The sequence below is a fragment of the Xylocopa sonorina genome, chromosome 7 (genome assembly GCF_050948175.1).
Source record: "Xylocopa sonorina isolate GNS202 chromosome 7, iyXylSono1_principal, whole genome shotgun sequence".
Taxonomy (NCBI): domain Eukaryota; kingdom Metazoa; phylum Arthropoda; class Insecta; order Hymenoptera; family Apidae; genus Xylocopa; species Xylocopa sonorina.
This window is the reverse complement of record NC_135199.1, coordinates 4,087,271-4,108,794: the sequence shown is the minus strand read 5'-3', so window position 1 is coordinate 4,108,794 and position 21,524 is coordinate 4,087,271. Positions and strand designations below refer to the sequence as shown.

Sequence of the window (21,524 nt, the reverse complement as noted above, 5' to 3'; positions counted from 1 at the left end):
TACGATACAAATTAACACTTAAGTGATACGTAGATGCGAAAGAAAATTAAAACGGTATAAAAGTAATCACACAGGTATTTTTTTCCACCCGCGTGTTATAAACTACTATTAATACTACACCGCCCAAGTATTTCAAAATGGTAACTCTAATCAACAATCTTACGCTGCTCAACGGAGCCTAACGAATGTTATACAGATAGCAAAACACACGTGTTACTTTTTTTTTTTTTACTTAATATATATCCGCAAAACAGTGTCATTTGAAAATATAATTAATAATATATTAATCCTATATGTTCTCGTTTGCGCGTCATCGTACAGCTTTTTAACCGAAAGACCGTTCTCGCTAATATTTTATTGTCGATTCCTATAAAATCATCACAGTTTAAACGTGTCCATTTTCATTTCCTTTCTTCCATTTTGATCTATCGTACAGTTTTGTTCGACTTTTTCAGACCGCGATTTTTTAAGAAAATGTCAAATACAGTTATGATGCGCCCACTCCTTCCTCCCCGCCGTTTCCTTATTTACAGTACTCGGTAAAACCCGGATTACTTTTCTCTTATAAAAAAGGACTTATCCATTAACGAACAATGTTAGTAGTATGCACCGTGTAATCGTGTATAATTCAAGTCAATTCATTAACGAGGATCTCTTTGGGCATCTCTGCGAGATCTTGCTCGAGCACTCTCCCGTGCTTCCCGATTGAATTTCATCAGTTCCATCGTTACCATCGAAGCACCGTCACTACTACTATTTTCTACGGATCCCATCAAGATCCGCGAAATACACGCAAACATTATTCGTGACAACGATTTCCCTTGATCTAATCAAGATCAAAATCGTTTCCAACGGAACTCATCCGGAGAACGAATCTGTTTGACCACAAACCGTTCTTTCTTTTTTTTAAGATATCGAAGAACAAGTTTCATCGGGCCTATTCAACCACTAACGTTCGCTGTCACTTCGTTCTTCCACTATGCTGACCTTTACCAGACCGCGCATTTCTTCTCTGGGTTCATCTTCGAGCCGATGGGACAATTGAAATCCTTCGAGAATTCTTCCATGTTCGACAGAGGTCCCAGGACGCGGAATTTACCGGGACTGTGGAAGCCAGTTGTGATGCGAAGCTTCATCGCTTCCGGTCGGTACTTGCTGCACCAGGTGTTCGCTGCGCTAATCCAGAACAACTGTTCAGGGCTGTATGGAAGTCCTGGCAATTTTGGCTCCGCCTGATTCCGCTTGATCCATTCTTGATACGCCAAGTACGCTTCCTTTATTCCACCGTTGTCCGCGATGTTCTCGCCTTGAGTGTTAATGCCATTTAACTGCAATAAAAAGATCGATCGATTTCTTATTAATTTCTTCTCGAATATAAATGCGTACTTCGTACAGTAGTTTTCAGTTGAAAAAATGAGTGAGAAGTGTATACATCGACATATTGCGTCGGAGATGATCGTCGTTAAATAATAGACTTCCCTATTTCCTTTCAAGTGAAGATAGTTATGACAGCGGCAATGTAGAACGCAAATTTCATCGTTGATACTAAAATAATAAACTAGAACTTTGAAACCGGAAGAAGGGAAGAAACGCTGCTATAAATACTTATATCGAGACGAACATTATGTTTGCTCTCAATAAACTTTATCAAGCGTAACAGACATCTATTATCAAACAAAACTATGAAAACCATGTGCACTATTAAGACGCATTACTCTACATAGAAATCACTAGCCTACCAGACAGATACTTTCGCTTCATACTCGTTTGACCTCGTCGAGAATAAGTTCGCGTTTCATTTTTTGTTACCTGATTACAGTAGACCGACATAATCGTTACGCATTGTTTGGATCACATGGGTTCGATAGAGAGCTTACGCAAAGGAACTGTATTAAGTGAAGAAATCAACTTCGTTCACCATCTCTAAATTTAGAATTCCTATCGAACAAATATTTGTATCCGTGACGCGAATGACGCAGACGATGAGGAAAGGGAAAAACAGAAACACGAGAGATATAAGAAATAAATAACAGTCGGACGATCTTTACGTTTAAGCCCACTTCTTCGACGGTGTAGTTGCCGTACTGATGGATGATACATTCCGCCCTTTCCAGATACTTCTCTTTTGTCTGCGGCGCCCACCAATCGACCAAATTCCCGTCCTTGTCAAATTGCCTCCCTTGATCGTCGAAGCCGTGCGTTATTTCGTGCCCGATCACGAACCCAATTGCACCGTAATTCATGTACCTCGGTCGATCGTTGCTGAAGAAAGCGCCTTGCAATATACCAGCAGGGAATTCTACAGCAGTATCAAAGAAACGTCGATTTTTCCGTGTTAGTTCAACGATACGTTACAGAACGATCGTTCCATCCTACTATCGTGAAGCGATACTCACGGATGCTGTTTTCGATGGATGAGTAAAAGGCATTAACGATAGCAGGTCTTCCATGGGTTATCCAGTCGCTTTTGTTTACGGGTTTCCGCAATTTACTGAAAGAATATTCGACTCCGAACAAAGTCAGATTCAGAATGCCTTCTAGATAATTGTCAGTGTTTAGCTCCAGCTTTTCGTAGAAGTTCTCGAGCTTCTTATCGTCCAGTAATTCGTCCGGATAAGCGATGTGGCTCGACATGCTGGCTGCTTTTTTCAGGGCGCTCTTCCTTGTCTCGTCGTCCATCCAGTCGACCTAACGATGTTAAATATTTGTTTAAATACGTAACCACTGATAATGAATCAGATTTAAATCGACATTCAATTGTAAATAATAATGTACCTTCTCCAGTATCTTTGTGAACTCTTGTCTGATATCGGCTACCATTTCTAGAGCGTTCTTCTTCGCATTCTCTTTGAAGTATTTCCTGACGTACATCGCCCCGACGCTTATGGCCAAGCTACCGGAAACTGTATCGATGCACTCCTTCCATCTGGGCTCCCGTTCAGTTTTGCCGCTCAACGCCGTGGAATATTGCAGCTGCCTCTTTCGTATTTCTTCTGTCAAGTAATTGACGGAGGAGGCTGCTGCCCTCCACATCACGTAGTTCGCTTGCACCCTGTTCGGGGTGGCGGCCAACAACTTCTCCAAATTCTCGATGTAACTAGGAACGCTGACGATCACAACTTCGTTCTCGTCTACTTCAGCGTTGGGCGTCAGAAGTGTGTTGAAGTATTCTTTCCATGGGACGCTGGGGTAGGTCTTCGATAATTCTTGCACCGTCATGGGGTTGTAAAGAAGGGTGGCGTTGCGACGTTTTTCATTCGGTAAAGAGATCTAGAGGTTTCGCATTTCGTTCGAATTGTTAATCAGATCATATACGTTTATCATATGGCATCATTGGCAGTGAAATTTTTTGCATTCGATTAAACTTACGTTGGCAAGGTCCATCTCAAATTGCAACGAGTCTCTTAACTGCATTTCGGCCTCAGATTTGTTAGCCCCAAGGATCACCGCGATATCGACCATGTAGCTGTAATAGGCTTGCACAATCTTGTCCTCGAAGCCTTTCGACAAATATTCGCGCGATAATCCAAGGTATGCTTGATCCAACTATAAAAAAAAGACAATTCTAATAGTTATTACCTTAGCAAACATTTTCAAATCGTCGACTTATTAAATAGCCTCGTTTATCACGTATTTAAATATTCAATTATAATCACACACGTAATTCGTTTATATATTCATACACTGTACGCATTATTCATCAATCAATTACTGTTACACAATTCCATTCCGCGGCATGGTATTTTAAGGATTGCCGTATTTGCGTTAACAATTCGCACTGATGTAATTTTATTAGCGAATGATATCGCGCCGCTCGGAGGCATTGCAATTTTGCTGCCACGTTCAAAATTAAACGCAGAGTAGAGAATTCGTTTTTTTTTGTACGTACATCGATTATGCGTTTCGTACTGTTCTTCAGATCAACGCCGACGCTGAAATCGATGAAATAATCGACCGAGTAGCCCATCTTGCGGAACTTGTACACGGATTCCGTCCAATTAAATCCGTCTTCGTCCCATTGGTCGCCCTCCAATACAGGCCAGCCACCGAGGTTCTTCAGGATGTCCAACAGAGGCTTTAAACCTTGCTTCTCGATAACCGCTGAAACAATTCAATGCCACGTCGTGAAAAGGTTCGTATAAATTAAGTTTTATTAACAGAGATAACAGCGCGTGCAAGAATTATTTTCGCTCGTAACAATTATATTACCGTTTGAGAGGCCCCCCTTGATCTTTACATAACAGTTCTCTCTGGAACCGTTTTAATTCCCGTTCATACATCGTGTTACTTCTTTCCCGTAATTAAAATACTTCGTTCCAGATTTCTTTTTAACGCGTCGCTCATTTATCACAATTTTTACCGCGAGAACATGCGACGTTCGCGTCCAAGTCACATACTCACTTTTGTTCATGCAAGCTTTGTACAAATTCTTCACAAGCCTAAACGGTTTTGGCTCGTCCGACGGGCTCTTTTCCTCGATACTGGTCCTCAGCTGATTCTGAAGCTCGTCGCTGATCACGGAGAACGTATTAACGCTGGTTTTGTCATCTGGGATGTTGGTGGATTTCAAGAAACCACCGCAAGCGAAATCGTAGAAGTCGTCGCACGGTTCCACATCGAAATCGATGTTCTTCAATAATCTGGAGGCTGAAGAACGGTAGTTCGGTGTAATTTAGAAAATTTGAACCGCGCTACGATTGTCGCGATAAAATGATTCCGTTGGAGAAATTTTTACCAACCCGTGTGAATGCATTCTTGGGTGTAGCATATGTCTTCGTCACAGCCGGGTCCTTTGTCCACGACCTGAGTCTTCTTCGAGTCCTCGTGTCCGCTGAGGGCTTCGGCTGTGGATGGTAATCCTTCTGAGTTAACGGGGTCTACTTTCACGTAGGTGCGGATGCGGGTGCGATTTGCAACACAGAAAACAATGCAAGAGAACGGTGTTAATGATTGTTAGTAATGGCCACCTTTCAAGCTGCGACGCTGTGCGATTAATACACGATGCATTAATTGATATCGTTTTACGATGTTAAACGTGATTATGAATGAAAATATTCTGCGAACATTTGTTTACATTGTTCGAGCTGCTGGCATAATCGTAAGATTTTAATTTGAAAGTGGTTGAAAATCAGTAAGCAAAGATCGTAAGTGTCGATGATGACTCAGGATGGTAAAAAGTCGGAAAAAGCATGGACTCGTGATATATGTTTACGTAAGTTATTTGGTAGATTATCGTGAATCATTACAGCTTTGTTAGCATCTATTTTTTTTGTGTATCAAATATTTTAAAGGATTCAAATTGTATTACGTTTAATTTTATCTAAGAAGAAGACTATGTCTAGGAAGACTAACATTTAAAAATAATCTTAATATATCTAAAAAGGCTTGAAGAGATCAAAGTAAGAGACTCTGTAATCAATTAGATTCTCCATTGTCGCGACTGAAGAAAGTTCCCTATTACAGAAGGTTAAGCAATTCGCACATTGGAATATACTCAACGTTCTTCTCCAAAAGGGAAGAATCGATACGAGCCCGTTGAAAATTGCACAATCGCATACATTGTTATTCATACCCTGCCGTTAGCTGGCATCAAAGTGTCTTTCACTCCGGATACTCTGCCAGAGTAAGGTTTTTCCAATACCCAGAGATGTTTACCCATTTACAATTCAACGTGATCGCGAAAGTTGAGGAACTCTATCCGAGCCCACCGTCGATCCATCGTGGTTCCCTCATCGATCCCGTTCCGCGGCCATTCGCGAACAAGATAAAGAAACATTTCGTCGGCGCCACCGCACCGGCGATTAATTCCGAATGTTGTTTGCCGATGATCCGTAAAAATATTCGGATGATTCAGTGTGGTGGTTCTTTTATGAAGCTACCGGGGGGTCGATCGGAAAATATACAAACTTGAGCGCACGTTCGTACGCGGGTGGGAATGACCGAGAAAGCGCGGGCAGGTCCGGGTGAGTAACTCTGAAAACAGCGATCACTTACCCCCGATGCGTCAGACTCGGCAGACTCTTATTGACGTCAAGATTTTTTGACGTCAAATTACGCGTCTCGTATCGTCTGTTGGCCGATTCTTATAATCGACGTAAGGGGAGAAAGAGGAAACAGAAACTCACGGATGCAGCGTACCATGTACAGCCACGCGAAGGAAGCGGGGAACCGCACGATTATAGTCCTGCACGTGGGACAAGAGTAAAAGAAGCCTGTTTTCTCGGAACGTGTTTTCAAGGATTGTTATGTTTGGTTATTTGAGCGTTGTATAATGCAACGTGCGGATTTCAAGCATCTAACAGATGGTACCGCGGAAATTGGTCACCGTTGGTATTGACACTTCATGCTGTCACATAATGATTCGAGAGTCCAAGCAAAGTGCGTTGATTAATGGGGGTAAATCAGTGCGAGGAAATAGGTCGCACGTGACACTAGCTGTCGGAGAAGTTTACGACTCGGTCGTACATCAATCTGACCAGCTTTCACGTGTCTGATATGTTTACTATTTTTAATTGTTTTTTCTTATTTTTTACCTAAGGAACGGTCATCGAATCTTTTCTCCACAGATGAACGAAATTTGTTCCCTTTCAGTACGAGATGAAAAATGGTAAGAAGAGTTGAAAAGAGCGACATAACTATAAAATTAGTATACTATTCTTAAATATTAATGTAGTAATCATCTTTCCAAGACCCTGGTAGAAGCTGTGCACGGAAACAATTTACGGATTATCAGCAAGAAACCGGTTTTTACCTTTGCTCGTTTATCCTTCCGGGATCAACTGATACAAAAATAGGATTGTAATTCTGTGTTTCTGGTGAAAACTGACAGTCACGATGCGAAACCAACAAATTGTCGATGTTTTAACGAGAATGTAATTAAAGCAGGGCTGTTAAACGTCGTTAAAAGTTTTGTTTCAATCGCAATGGAACCGTAATGATGATTTGTCATTTTTATGAATCCACGAGGATATTAATCGTGATGTGGTTAAGTTCGATGCTGTGAGAAAATTACCTGTAATTTATCACAGGATGGTACCGTTGATATGACGTTACTTTTGCATGATATCTTAATTATGGTCGCTAATGGGAATTTAATAATCATTGTTACGTAAATGTAATATAACAATCTTTGCTATGAAAAAATATTAATAGACTTCCCTGAATTCATGTTACGAGGTGTCTTGGTATTTTTTTATTAAAACATGTAGGAATTCAGCAATACGAGGGGCGAGGATATTTGCACAATACATTTGATATGGGTGAAGCATGAAAAATATTTGAAACATTAGAAAATGATTTAAAATGTAATTGTTCGTGCATTTCTTATTATTGGCTAAGCCAAATTTGTTGGTGAAACTATGGAAAAATTGCCTTACCGTTCTCGGATGACGTGTTGCAGGACACAGTGTTCGCTGCCAGAATACCAAGTGCAACAGCCAACGCGATGCAAACAAGTATCCCGCAAACTGCTATCACAGTTAACCCGCGTTCCAGCGATGATCGCCTCTTCCACCATGTTGGATTCCTGAAGCAAGACGCAGAATGATCAATTTGTATTAAAATTCGTTTCCATTCGTGCGAACTCACTTTCCTCCAATTATGCCACAAAGTTATTCTTATTCGTTATCGCGAGAGATTAGGCTACACGGTCAAAGGCAGGTACTTCTACGATCCAAACAATCCTTTTGCTTTTTTACTCGAGGAACATTACTGTTATCGGTTTTAATGCTCGTTGGGGAAACACGTATTTAAAAAACGAGCTGACAAAGCAGAGAAATATGTACAATACCGTATTCGTCACGGATCAACGTAGTATTTACGATTCGATTTGCAGGAAATTTATAGGCTAATAATTTGTACGTTTCGCAACTGCGTTTCGAGCATTTGAATTTTAATGCGACGCTTGTTCGTTCGTACACGTGATCGTAGATAAGGTTTATGTCGTTCTTAGCGTATTTACGTCCTTGGCAGGAGTTGGTAGATCTTTTAAGACCCGCGAGGATCCATCTTCCTCGCTCTGTAAAACAGCAACGAGCAGTAAAAGCTCGGCTGTTAATAGAAGGACGTCGGAATTGTTTCGCGTTGATGGCCCTGGGAACCTTGAAGCGCATGTTGAATCAACCGTAGAATATGATTCAGGAAGAAAAAGGGAATCTCCCTGTAAGGAGACGGGTTTCCATGAACGTTGGTAACTGTCATTTTTGTGATTTCGAAGGTTTCAAGAAGGTTGAAAATAAGGACGGATAATCTCTTTAAGGAATAGCGAATTTCGAAATCACCGGGAATTTATGTAACTCGACGAGCATATTAACGATAACCTAAAGAGAAACAGAGTTTTACAATTGCAGCGGTTCTTTACGTAAGTTTGGAAATTAAGCGGATGATAAACGTGAATTCTGATGAATCCACTCGTGGATAATCACAAAGTATCGTTAGATTACAACCACTTAATTTCGTGCTACACGAACAACTAGCCACAGGAGAAATATAATGATTACGACTCATTGACTTTTTACTAAGTTTCGCTAAAAGTGTTCGCTAAAAAGTCGCGTTCACACTTTTCTTTTACGCCGTATTTGTCTATCTTCAAAGAGGTTTTTACACTCCGTTAATCGTTTTCCTTTTCACGCCTAACGCTTGAATTTTCGCGCGTTTCACACCTCTCGACTACGAATTGTTCGAATCACAGTAAAAAGCGCGAACTAAAGCGAGCGATGGTATAATCACGGAGGTGTCAACGAACCTAGTAAAATCAACGATGCAAAGTCTAACGAAGTGTGATAGAAAAGTTCCCGGGAAAAGGAGAACAAAACGGAATGCCGCAGAAGTACAGTGGTCGTTATCGATTCCTATTGTTGCTCATGCCCGTATTGTCGCATTACAGAATAAACACGGATCATTATCTACCGTGTCACAACATCGTGTTACGCAATTGGCGTATTCGAGAGAGTACGTAACAATTAATTGCAGATATTCGCGCGTAACCTTCGACGAAATTGACTTCCATTCGCACCGCGAATCGGGAACGAGAACCGGGCGCGTTTGACAGCGAGTAATTTCAATTGCATTCCCAAACCGTGGAGATTTTCTTTTATACCGTAGAAAGCAGAGTTTCGTAAAATTTTGAAATTCGAAAGTAGACCGTAAACTGGTCTTTTTTTGCGACTCGTGCTCTGAGACCGCGGTTTACTGGATTACGAGCTAGAGGCCTAACGGTTCGCCGTTTTTCTCTAGACAAATAATTGCAACGGAACGGGGCGCGTAGAATGTTGAAACCAGCCGCGGTACAGTTCTGTGTACACAGCCGTTATGCAGAACTCGATTACCTTTCGATAGTGAAAAGTAGCTCGGATCGGCGACCAAGCGTGAACCATTAGAGTGCGGCTCTCACGGTTTTTTTTCGATGTTTTGGGGCAGGGCATGTTCGAAACGCGTTTAAATCTATGTCTAGAACGACACACGAGGATTAGTTTTATTCCTGTGCTATTATTGGAATCCCCCTTTTAGTTTTCAAACATCCTTTCTTCTAAATGGCCGCAAGATTGGCTGCTAAATTTCTGTTCAATTACTTTAATTTATCCTCGCCTGTTATTTAGATCGTATTCAAAACGGTTCTCCGATCGATTATGAACGTCGACTCGTAGCAACGATCATTGATAAAGTACAGTCCAAGGATAACCAGATTCAACTTGCTGCCTGTCGCGTAAAAAGGATCTATCATCGAGTAATGAAAGGAAGAATTCTGCAAAACTGATTGATAATAATCTACGACGATGCAGATTTGTTAGTATTCCTCTTCGCTGCATATATCCTGGTGAATATCAGTTAGGGAATGAAAAAGAATATCGCGATGCCTTCGGCGTTACAATGAATTCTGTATACAAATGACTGACACGATAAAAATGAGGGCTCACACGTGAAGCAAGCCTAGATACAAATATGCTGGTTACAATATCACTTTGTTTACATAATTCTTGGCATAAGAGTTACTTAAATAACACGCCTCTTAATCTCTTAAGACTCGTAATAGCGTAATTCGTTGAACTTTGCCCGGTTTTCATGTTTCGAGAATTATAACACACATCGTCGATTACGATATACCAAGCAACGCACGTAGACTCTTCCACACGGTGGAAGAAGGTAACAAGGTCGTCGCGAAAATAGGTGAACGGTCTCGTACAAGTAACTAGACTCGTTCCAGATACGTCATCGGTTTGCACGAGCCGCGTTACCGCGAAATTCGTGAAAAATGATCGCACGATTATGTAATTCTTCGGTTACTCACATCGCGCGATAACTCTTTAATCGCGTTTATTCGCTAAAAAGGCGATACATCGTTTATCCGCTTTTTACGTGGAAATTATCGCGCTCAGCTGACAATGTTGATCCGCGTTTCACTTCTCAAATTATTCACGATCTTATCGGCGCGCTCTTATTTTGAAAAAAATTTCACTAATTATTAATTACCGACTTTTCTAGTTCTTATTTTAATCACGCTCGGATAGTAAACTAACGAACGTAACCTTATTTCCGAGATATCCTGTATCTCGGCATTGGACCAAGATATATCAAACGTGACACTTTTATAATGTAATTCGATGCCATATAGTTGCGTTCCTCTTCGATGGCATTTATGTCTCGTGGATCATCGATGATCGATAATAATCTGCAAAGATAAAAAGTTTTCTGACTCACTGTACAAGAATTCATTTCAGTCGCTATTTTCCCACGATTAAACATTCCTCGCAATATTAGTTGACTTTCTGATATTCATCGACACCTCTAATTCCGCTAAAAGGTGCTAATTGCTCAACTCCGGTACGTTCACCATGTCGCGGTCAATTTTTCGTAACACGCTTAATTTATGGAAAATTCTATTGAAATCAAGCTTGTTAAATCGTGTCATAATTTATTGGAAACCATATCCCGTGCTCGTTGTATTGTAAAAAGGTTAACCAGTGTCACATATTTTTAAGATAAAGCTTAACAAGCACCTCCCGCGTAATCCGCGTAATCAATTTTTAATTAAGAGTGCCTCCTATCGCAAACAAGTATCGTAATCCTCTTATCGTTCGCGCAGATGCATCTCAGTGCCGTCCAGTGGCAACAAAATCGAGTAGAGGAAGTAAATCGTCTCGTATCGTTTAAACTTCGACAACGGGAGTGTAGCGTGTAATATGATTTGCGGCGCGGTGCAACGCGAGTGTATTGACCTCCTTCAGGGACAACACGCATCAGGATGCATCGCGGTCAACGCGATAAACGGGAAAATCCTTTTTTCAACCCTTCGATTAGTGTTTAGCGCTTAAAGACGTTTAAAAAACTTGCGCTTGTGATACTATGGGCGCTTAAAGGCGCTTATACAAAGAAGTGAATAATATTGTTTTAATGTAGTGCAATTCAGTGCTTCGATTATTTGAATATACTTTTTTTATTATTATTAACGGTATACATCAACAGTATACATCGTGAATAAATTCCTATCGTATAGTATGATTGATGCGTCTTAAATTCTGCCATAGTTAAAGGGTTAAGATCGATTACTTTCGTATCCGATATTCGAGAGTCTCTTCTCCTTTAAAATACAAATTTTATTCACCTTTCAACCATCCAAAATGGCGCTCATAAGTAGTAAAGGTCGGGAAGGGTAGCGGCGCTTGGCGATTCGACTAATTGCAAGTAGACTCAGTTCGACGCATCGTACCTTCCTCCAGACTATCGGAGTCTGCTCGCTGTCTGAGCGCGACTAACTGAATCTACTTACAGCGAACTGAATCGCCTCGCTGCGCTGCAGTGCGCTGCAGCGCGCTGCTCCGCGACCTTTCCCATACATTTAACACGCTGAAGGATTTTGAAAAACGTAGTTGCTACAATGGAAATTTCTTCTGTTCATGGGTAGAAGGGAAGAACGAGGGGGAACATTTATTTTTATTACATTTTTATTATATTAATATTTATACCGTACCGCGCCGCGTCTGCAATCTGGAATACTAACACGCGTAAAATAATTTCACGCGTGACGTCTGAAGCAACGACATTTATTACAAACAGGCTATCTTAAAAAATACTGTTGTTCTGACACCTTGATGCTAAGTACATATCGAGTACCATAAATATCGAGAAAAATTTATTTACAGTGCTATCAGATTGCGGTTGCAACTTTACAGCTCGTTGCGACGGAATTTCACCTACATGTCTACGGATTATCGAAACGTGGTAGTATTTCAGGGGTAAACAAACAATTAACTGGCGTGTCGGACATCGCTTTTACGACCACGCTGGAAGCGTTTTATTGGGCATAAACGGTGCATGTTACGATCGGGAAGAACAATCGAAAGACAATCAAATAAATATTTTTACGGAATGTTACGAGATACCCAGTTTTGGACTCGCGTCGAATCGATCGGAACAGTGAACAAGGGTTAAATAGGAAATTGAACGCGACACCACCTCGTCAGGTGAGAATTCTCTGGCGATCACCCTGACACACTTCCTATGTGAAGGAAACATTCGATCGAGCCGTATAGATCACGGATGCTTGAACGATCGACAGATCGATAACTAACACGACCATGCTTCCCTCTCTTAAGTGAGTTCTCAAACGGTTTTGTTTAACCAGACTGCTGATACATGTATACATGAGGTATCCGGTGCAAAATACCGGATGTACACGTATCGAATCATGATTCTTATGCGTGGTGCTTACGCGAAGGCCGCTCTTTCTTGAGAGAAAAAGTAATAGGCTAAAGAGTGTAAAAATAAATAACGGAAATACTCTTCAGGGAGTATGTAAAATCTGTTACGAGTTTCGAGCTGGAGCAATGAGATCAACGATATCGTTAGTCAGTATTAGAGCGGCCAGAGGAGATCTACCCTAATTTTGTGTCATCTGCTCCCGAGGGGACGAAATTAAGGACCTGATCGATTCGGAATTTGTCGCATCAGCGAGCAAGCAATCACGCATCGTCGCAACACTGGTCGAACCGACGCGAGCAAGTTCGAAAATCGGTAGGCAACAGTTTCGCATGGAATCACCTGGATGCAGTTAAGCGATTCGCACAGTTGAATTCAATTTCTTTAAAAAAATTCCGGAAATTGTCTGTGGAATTAAATGCATACCAATATCAAGTTTAATTATATCTTCAATGTTAATCGTTATCATGAAACGTGTTTAAACGATCGACACGTTACTGTGCGCGATACTGAAGTAGAAGGCGTTCTATGGCCTTTTAAAGTTGAAATTCACCGGTCAGCGGCCAGGCAACCCTTTCAGCACGCATTATGCTGAAGGAGAGGCACGACCGCGACACCGAGTCGAATTGAAATGGCATAAAACGAGCGCGGTTTGCATGCTAATGAACGAATCTTAACCCTCGCACGTGTCTATCAAACGACTCAACATTCCGTAAACACCTTCATATTTTTCCAATCCATTTCGTCCACTGATCCTTTTGCGAGGATCAAAAACTTTAACGTACGAATTATACGAACATCAGAAATATGAATACAACATTCGTCTATAATAATTCTTCTGAATCTTTCAACGTTCGTTTCACAGAATTGATATATATATAATTCCACAAGCGTAACTAATCGATAAACGTTTGAAAGAACACACGATGAATATCTATTTAATTAAACAGTTGGACGGTTCAAAGTCACGACGGCTAACAGAGGATAAGGCTCTACCTGTTCCGAGATACTACCATCAGACGAGTCGAATTAAGCATTCGAACCGCCTTCGCGGAGACTTAGCTCCGCGTCTTTGCAACTCCGTCGATCCTCACCGATTCTGATCACGATCCTCCTCCGCGTACATCGTGCAAACGTATTATAACCGTCAATTATACGATCGTCTCGTTTCCGCAGATTACCCGGTTCGTCACTGTTTCGCGCGCTACGGCGAAGTCAACGTTCCCCGGAATTCCACCGCACCGTCGCTTTAAGGCGAGCTTCCTCAATTTTCCAGTTTCGTTACAGAATATATTTACCGTGTGCCATCCAGCAATCGCTCGACATTCTTAAAAACGTCCACGTCATAATGCAGTTTCGCTAATTTTCTTATCAAAGAGGCTACCGTGGGCGTCGTAGGAAGCCTTCCTCGAGGAACGAAGCGTCGTAGTACGCCGCGCTCGCGACCGCCGTTCCTCCTCCCGATTTACAATTAACTTCGTCGCGATCCGGGTCTCGCGAACGACCCTGTTTGCCCGGAATTCGCGTAAACTAGGGGAGACCTCGTTTGCTGGTTCCCTTCTTTTTTTTTTCCTTCCAGAGTGGACGCGTCGAGGAAACGAAAGAGGCTTGTCGCGTGGAATACAAATCCATTGTGACCACCTTTACGATACACCTAGTTCCGTCAAGCATAATTCGTCGCGGTTTCAAGGTGACTGCAAATGCTTCTCGGGGACGCGAAAACTATTGAAGCACTCGATATTATACGATATAAAAGTAATCGCTAGTATTTGTTTGTGGACGGTTGTGAAATTGGTTTAGTAAGATAATTAGGCTCGCAGTTATCTGGTACGTGAATTTCTCAGGGTGTCAGCGAATGACATATGTGCGCGTACGTGTAAATTCAACACGAATCGTGCCTGAACGGTCGAACGATTATTCTGTATCAGTCTCCAGCCAGTACTACGTGGAACAGTCACTTCCTGTAGAAAGTACGCCGCCTTTTATGCAGAAGCCAAAGAAGTGGGCCTGATAAGACAATGATCTACCGGTGAACACAACCGGTTATGCGCAAACAGGTATGCAAACGAAAAACGTCGCAATTCAATCATAATCACGTAGCAGGGACAAGAACGATGTTCTTTTTCCTTCTTTTCTTGCCTGGCACGTATTGTGTGCAGATGGTTTGAAAATGCTACGAGAAGAATTCAACGTTCGTCTAACACCTGGATTTAAATAATTATCTTCGTTAAGAAATCAGAAGTCTGATTTTACGAGTTAACATTCTAAAAATAAACAGTTCGATGCAGCCTAGTTCGTAGTAATTGTTGTGAAAAAAATGTTTCGTATTAATTTGTTCCTCCTCGTATTTTAAGTAAGAGCTTGCAGACTAAATACGAGCAAAGAAAAGAAAATAGATAAAAGTCGTATGGTTCTCTGTTTTAAATAATCGAATCGGAAATTTATATAATTCAACATTTATTCGTTTGGGTTATAAAATCCAACGTGCGCAGCGTTCGTTTATGGTCGAATGCAAATATTTGTATGGTGTATCAGCATGCGTACGCCATTGTTTTATTACCCTCCGATTCGCGTGGAATCGCTCGCAGCGTTTGCAACACCTTCGCGCGGCTTTCATAATTTATACGACGACGACTCGAGAGAGCAACGTGCATCTCTGGTTCCATTTTTATTTTAGGATCGCCAGGTTTCTCCAACTTTTCTATCTCTCTTTCTCTCGCTCGCGAGGTTCCTCTCTCTCTCTCCTTCTCTCGCGAAGGAAATCGAGCACTTTCACTTCCTCCGTTGCGAAATGGCTGTAAAAATTTTGATAAAAAACTGACCACGTTACGAGCTATTTCTGCAGAGATTCGTATCGAACCTCCATTCGCAATTCGTCGAGTTTCGAACGTCCCTCCGAAACCTGGCAAATTTCTTTCAGTTTCGAACACAACGGGTGCAACGAATCGTTTGTAGAGTAATTAGTCACTTGAACGAGGAAAATAGCATCACCGATTCCTCTCGATGATCTTTTGTCATTTTTATTCCACGCGAACGCGCGCGATTGACCAATCGCGAGATATGGATGTCGCTGAAGCATCACGTTTTTCTATATCTTCAAGAAAACAGCTCGATCGCGTCAACACGTGTATCTATATTATACGAGCGTGTATTTTATTCTATTTTATTCCGTTGGTAAATTGACGATAAACGTATCAAAGCGGCCGGTTACTTCATCAGGCGTGCATAGAGGGTACGTCATAAAAGATGTTAACGGAATCGTTGATGGAGGAAACCTGCAAGTTTAGTTCGTGCCACGTTCATTAGATAGCGACAAATTTAATTAAAACGTCGACTATGAAATTGTCGACGAACTATACGACGGTGTCGACATTGCTCGTGCCAGCAACAATAACGTAGCAGGTATCGCGGGTAGAGCGTAACGTCGTCAGCCAGGTACACTGTAAAAGCGGTAGCTCGGAGTAATTAGCGTCACGGCACAAACGACTCGTCTCATTTTATCGACGAGCCACTGTCGCTAATGTTAGAAACTCTTTGCGTCGCGGAAAGTTCTCATTACCGAATCCTCTTAATTTCATCGATAGTTCCCGGAACTTGTACGTTTAATCTTTTCGTACATGCACGGACGTTTCTCTGGCGAGAGCTTTTTGGCTAGTGGGCTATCGACTTCTATTTTCGCGGACCGTTAGATTTTCGTAGACGCGACTCGACCCCGTCGAATTTATAAGTGGCGCCAGAGCTTTGTTACTTTATTTCTTTTCTGGTCCATTTATTTGTGCAGCGTTTTCTGCTTTCTACGATCAGGAGCTTTGTTTTACAAGATCTTCGCGTTTATTGCTCTCCCCGAGCTGTGTCTTATATCGCTATCTTATTTCGAAACGTCGAGGCTGCGGATACTGTGCGTTATGGGAAAGGTTACTCTTCACCCGTTACTAACAGGAGTTACCTAGTTCTCGATTGTTAACGAGATTGTAATGGTATTTTTAACGAAGCGTCAAGAAGATTCCCATTCTTTTTCCGTCGAGATACCATGATTACCTTCAACAAACACCGACGATAAGTATGGTAGATATGCAACAAGATACGATTCTACAAATACCCGAGCTGCTCTAGTCAGGAAAGTAGTGCACGCAAACGGATTTAAGTTTGAATTTTAGTCAGCCGCTAATTTAATATCAGTTCCAACGTACTTAACCTCCGCTTCATTTTCCTCAATTATACGATTTAACGAGTACCTAGAATAAAATGATGACGTCTGATTACGTCATATCGTGGCTCGCGATTAAAAAATTTTACCACGCGAAATATCAATTATTCAATTCAACCAATGTCTTTACATCCGGAACGTAACAAAGTAACATTATCTCTCAGTATAACGAGCATCATTAATTATCCTCTTTATTAACCGATGCATCGTTATGTCGATGAATGATCGAGAAATGGTAGTACATCTGCATACAATGTCGCGAAAGGTAATTGTTCCCTCCGGCGGATCTCCCCATTTTCGCTTTCCTTTTCTTTCTGCTTTCACCCTAATTGCATTTACATATTCCCTTTTACATACCTCATTTCGCAGCGTGGGAAAATCGCGCGCTAGACAACCGACTAATCGGAAGAATAGCATTCTTCCTCGTAGCCGCACGTATTCCAGCGAAAAGCTCGCTCGCAATAAAGAAGAAAGTAGATTATTTTCTATCTATCCTGAACTACTTCCTTGACTCCCGGTGTGCAGAGGCCTGGGACTCTAACAAGTGCAGCATATTAGGAGCGATCGTACCAGGAAACGAATATTTTTTCAAAATTTTCAGCGAACACTTTGCGGACGGGTTACGCTCGGACCGTAGGACGTTAGAAAGGGTTGGCGGTGTTACAGAAAACGTGAAAGTGGAAATGATATTGCTCGTTCTCAATCAGGAAAAGTGGAGGAGGAAGAGGAAACGATAGTTGTTTGAATTATAACCGCAGAAATCGATTTCGCTGCTTCGACTGTCTCGCGATGGCGCCAGGTTTCGCGTTCCCTGGCGTTCGTCCATCCGTGCGAAATTCGATCGAAACGAAATTGACCAAAATCGTCGCTATCGTTACCTATCGGCTGTTGAACGCCGAAAAAAAAGAAAAAAACTGCAGAATCGACGGCGGAAAGAGACGATTGCGCAATCGGTGAGAAGTAACACAAGGTTGTCGCGATTGTTTGCAAAAACGATTTGGGAGGCGAGTTCGCGAGGAACTTGGAAGAAAAGGCTCGCAGATAGTGCAACGGGAACGTGGCGTCTGAGATGCGATATGATGTGGCGCGTGAAACCAAGTTCAGTATTCGAAACGACGGAAAAAGTGACGATTTTGCATCGAGATGGACTGTGAGAAAAGAAAGAATTGTGAAGGTAATGTAGAGCATTAGAGAGAAATTGTAATCCACAGATTGATATCTAAAATAAGACTTTCACTGGTAACTGGAGAAAGACAGAAGATAATTAAAATGAATCATTGTTATTGTTACACCTGCGATTATATCTAAAATATAATTATCGAGTTTAAACGTAATTTTCAAATTCAATGTTCAATTAAAATATACTAGAATGTTAATTCGGATGAGGATAACCTTAGCCTTTAGTCTCTCCGCGCATTTAGACTTTGAGATCGCTTTTTATGCAAGATAACCAGAAAGAAATTATCAGCTAAACGTTACGTCCATTTCGACTATTAAAAAGATTCTCCTGTATCAAAAAATCCTAGCTACATAGAAAGAACGGTGACCATAGAAATGAAGAAGAATCGAAGAAAAATCAATAGTCCACGCTTTTGTAAGATATCCGTATATAGATTCCGACTTTCGACGAAACAAGAGCGATACCTGTTGATCGCTGAATGTCAACCTCCGCTCGATCACGAGATGGATATACGCGCAGGCATTCGTAAACTCTCGAGGTGCAAAGTATGATACACTTGAGCACGAAACTAGCAACGAAGAACTTTCACCGTGGATCGAGTTTGAGCCTCGATCAGTACGATCAATGCGTCCTGCGGGCTGCGTAAGTCCGTTCACCGTGCGTTTCCTCTTGTCGAAATACGTGTCACGTTTACAAAACCCTGGTGCAAAGCATATTTTACGCAACCGATTACCAAGATATTCGATCGTAGCCGCGCGTGACGCTCGAAATTTGATACGTCGCAGGTAAACGACGGCAACGAGGACGGAAACACGCAAAATTCGATCGAAACCGTGTCGACGTCCCTCGAGGCGGGTAAACAAAATGGTCGCGTCAAGGAAAACTTGGAACGCCGCGAGATTCAATCGTATCGATCGAATTTCGCAGCTTCGGCACGCACACGGCCAGTTTCTTTCACGGTCTTCGATGGCTACCAAGGTGAGATAGGAAATTGTGTAATTTACACAAGTACCAGACCTTCGGTGGCCTAGGAACGCATTTTTCCTCGTCGTGATAAGATCGTTAGTGGCATAACACTAATTAGTTCGGTCGACTAGGAAGTAAACTGAAATTAGCGACCACTTCACGATTCGAATTAACCGTTCGACTTTCCTGTCGGTGTAAAAAGGACAGAGCCATTCGAGAACAGAGGACGACGATTCGATTGAAGATGCTGCGGGTATTGAATAAAATATGCAATGGTAATCTGCGCGTGGTTAGCATTCGGCTGACGGACGTTCGAAAAGAATCGAACCGACGTACGACGTAAATGTAAACATTCGAATGATTTGCATAACCTCGAAATTCTTTTAGTGAAACCGGACGACTTCGCGGAGGTAACCACGGATAAATTTTTAAGCAATCTTTAAGGACTATTTGCGAAGGCCGCGGTTACGATAACGGCGACGGCGTAACATCAACGCCTGGACGGACTGTTTTATCACCGAGAACCCAGCCTGCATTGAAATCACGGGATTTCTCCCCGCGAGGAAAAACGACGCCTCGTTTACGTAAGACGTTAGATCTTAGCTAAGTCAGTGGGTCGATGAGTGAGACTCTAATAAATATATCGACCATAAAATCATTCAGAAGCCGAAGACATCGCGAAATTAACACACCTTGGATAAGCGTTCAAGCTTCTTAGGATTAATCGTGGTTCGTTAACGCGTTGCACACTCGATGCCGATCGATCGTTTTCTTCTTTCGTTTGCGCTATTAGCGTTCACCTCGGTTGACGACTGCTGTACAAGGTGAAGAGAAATTTTGAGAGACAGACCCGAGTTTCGAGCCGCGTGCGAATTGGCAAAAAAATGTAGGTCCGTTGCGTTCACGCCCGCGAGATACTGCATCTAACGGTTTTTCGAACTTTCTCGATAAACGAAGCTTTATTTACGAGACGATTTACTTAATCGCGGATCGTAAGCGACACAACGATAAGTTTCTATCTCGGCGCCAAATTCGCCGCCAAACAAACAGACTGTGGCATCGTGTTTAAAAAAAGAAGAAACAACGTCGAGCGAAGTGTCAGCGTAAGATGAAATCGAAGTTGTTGTCTTTCCTCCTTTTATTTCTCTAATTTTAATGTCATTATCGACGACTAAAATAGCGAACAATTTATGAATATTCAAAGAGTTATTTGCGAAGTCGCTTGATGCTGTCGTGGTTAAAAAAACGCGTTCGTTTTACGAGTTACCGCGAATAGTAGCAGAACAATGGCGAGTGCGCATTCGCGGTAATAGCCCTAGTCGGTCGATTACTCTAATTGTTTCGGTATATCGTTAACAACGATAACGTGCCTTTATCCTGCGTAACGAAGTAATGTTTCGCTTTAGTTTCATATCGCTAGTTGCCATCAGTTTAATTGATTTCCAGCGAGCTCTTATGTAATTTCGTAAAAGCGTCCGACGAAAAGATAAAGGAACATTTTACGTGCGCTCGACGCTTTTAATCAAGATGAAATTAATCGGAAGAACGAACAAGTCGTCGCGAAATTAGACGCCGATAATTGAAACGATATTTACACCGTCATCTAGGATCGACGATCCTAAAAATAAAACGTCAGTTAATACGTTTTCTAAATTAACGGGTACGTATCGAGAGGCGTTATCGTTACTTCTATCCCGTGTGTACGATTTCTCTTCGGATCGACGATACACGCTCGATTTCGCCGATTTTCTCATTCATCGTCGGCGAACATTAAATGCGACAACGATCGAGTGAAACTCACTTAATAACTGTCTGCTTCATGCTGTTGGTCATTCTGTTTCCTCGTCGGCTTCTCTCGCTTCTTCTCTTCCTCTCGATCCTCTTCAGCCGAAACTTTTCACTGACACATTACCACAGACACTCTCGGATGCTTTCGAACGGTTCTAACCGGTAGCTCTTATTTTGGAAAACAACGCGATTCTTGGGGGATCCCGGAGGTGTACGAAGTTTCTTCGTTTCGCGAGGGTTTCTCTTCTGCTTTCGTTTCTTTCTCTCTCTCTCTCTCTCTCTCTCTCTCTCTCTCTCTCTCTCTCTCTCTGTTGTTCCCTCGTCGAAACTCGTGCTCGTGAAATTCCTCTGGTTCTCTCCGGGGTCCGGATATGAATCGGTTTGGGCTGGTAGCGCCGGACTGAAGGAGCACGCGCGTCTCTCCTCGTATTTAAACGCCCTCTCCCTACTTCTCTCGCCCTCTCTTTCTCGTTCCCATTCGGCTGCTCCGCGTTTCGATACTCTCCTCTTCCTTTTTCCCGCGCTCACGCAGAGGTTCCGGTCGATTTGCCGAAAATCGCCGAACCGATCGGCGGCCACACCGATCCAGGAAGGCGCGGAGGCTCGTTTCACGGGTCTGTCGAACGAAAACGGAGCCACGATTCAAATGTATCGTTACGCGAAGTCGCATCCCGAGTCTCCTTGAAGATG

General features: G+C 42.2%; 2 protein-coding genes across 4 annotated transcripts in view; both read right to left on the bottom strand.

Annotated features, from left to right (window-relative positions):
- Cwo (transcription factor cwo) overlaps positions 1–21,524 on the bottom strand; it is a 377,930-nt gene that overhangs the window by 53,815 nt on the left and 302,591 nt on the right. The gene's annotated exons all lie outside the window — the stretch shown is intronic.
- Nep2 (M13 family metallopeptidase neprilysin 2) lies at positions 904–21,101 on the bottom strand. Of its 2 annotated transcripts, none has more exons than XM_076898222.1 (10): positions 20,848–21,101; positions 7,377–7,525; positions 4,740–4,877; positions 4,402–4,647; positions 3,890–4,101; positions 3,370–3,546; positions 2,776–3,270; positions 2,397–2,688; positions 2,049–2,299; positions 904–1,328 (listed from the first exon to the last, which is right to left on the bottom strand). In XM_076898222.1, the coding sequence occupies exons 1-10, from the start codon at positions 20,877–20,879 to the stop codon at positions 990–992; spliced, it is 2,331 nt and encodes a 776-aa protein (XP_076754337.1). In that variant the 5' UTR covers positions 20,880–21,101; the 3' UTR covers positions 904–989. The 2 variants fall into 2 exon arrangements, with proteins under 2 accessions (XP_076754337.1, XP_076754338.1); XM_076898223.1 differs by having other exon boundaries at positions 4,740–4,844; positions 20,848–21,097.